Here is a 309-nt window from a genome sequence, read left to right on the forward strand (position 1 = left end):
ATTAAAAAAAAATAAATAAAAATAATACTACACCAACAAACAAACCACGAAACAGAACAAAAAAAAAAAAAGGGAAGAGACACCCCCACACACATACACACACCCCCGCCCCAACAACTCGACTCACCTTTCAAACTCCTGAGGTAAATCAGGGTCAGTTAGCATGCTGGAAAAGCACAATTTCCCTTTGTCACAGCAGCCACCTATGGTCGCCTCCAACTGAACCTGTCAAGTGAGTCCAAACCTTCTAAACCGATTGATTTTCTCTCTCTCTCGCTCGCTCGCTCGCTCGCTCCCTCCCTCTCCCTC

At 45.3% G+C, this 309-nt stretch overlaps 1 protein-coding gene across 6 annotated transcripts in view; it reads right to left on the reverse strand.

Annotated features, from left to right (window-relative positions):
- The window catches only part of SOX5 (SRY-box 5), a 601,783-nt gene that overhangs the window by 287,150 nt on the left and 314,324 nt on the right, over positions 1-309 (reverse strand). For 2 of the 6 annotated variants that reach the window (XM_017736699.1, XM_017736704.1), the window contains exon 1: positions 128-289. The exons of the other annotated variants lie outside the window; for them this stretch is intronic. In XM_017736699.1, coding sequence (XP_017592188.1) covers positions 128-165 — 38 coding nt within the window. In that variant the 5' untranslated portion in view covers positions 166-289. Of the gene's footprint in view, positions 1-127; positions 290-309 lie in introns of those variants that run through there. 6 annotated transcript variants of the gene reach the window in all.

Source organism: Corvus brachyrhynchos, unplaced genomic scaffold (genome assembly GCF_000691975.1).
Source record: "Corvus brachyrhynchos isolate BGI_N302 unplaced genomic scaffold, ASM69197v1 scaffold246, whole genome shotgun sequence".
In the NCBI taxonomy this organism is placed as follows: Eukaryota; Metazoa; Chordata; class Aves; order Passeriformes; family Corvidae; genus Corvus; species Corvus brachyrhynchos.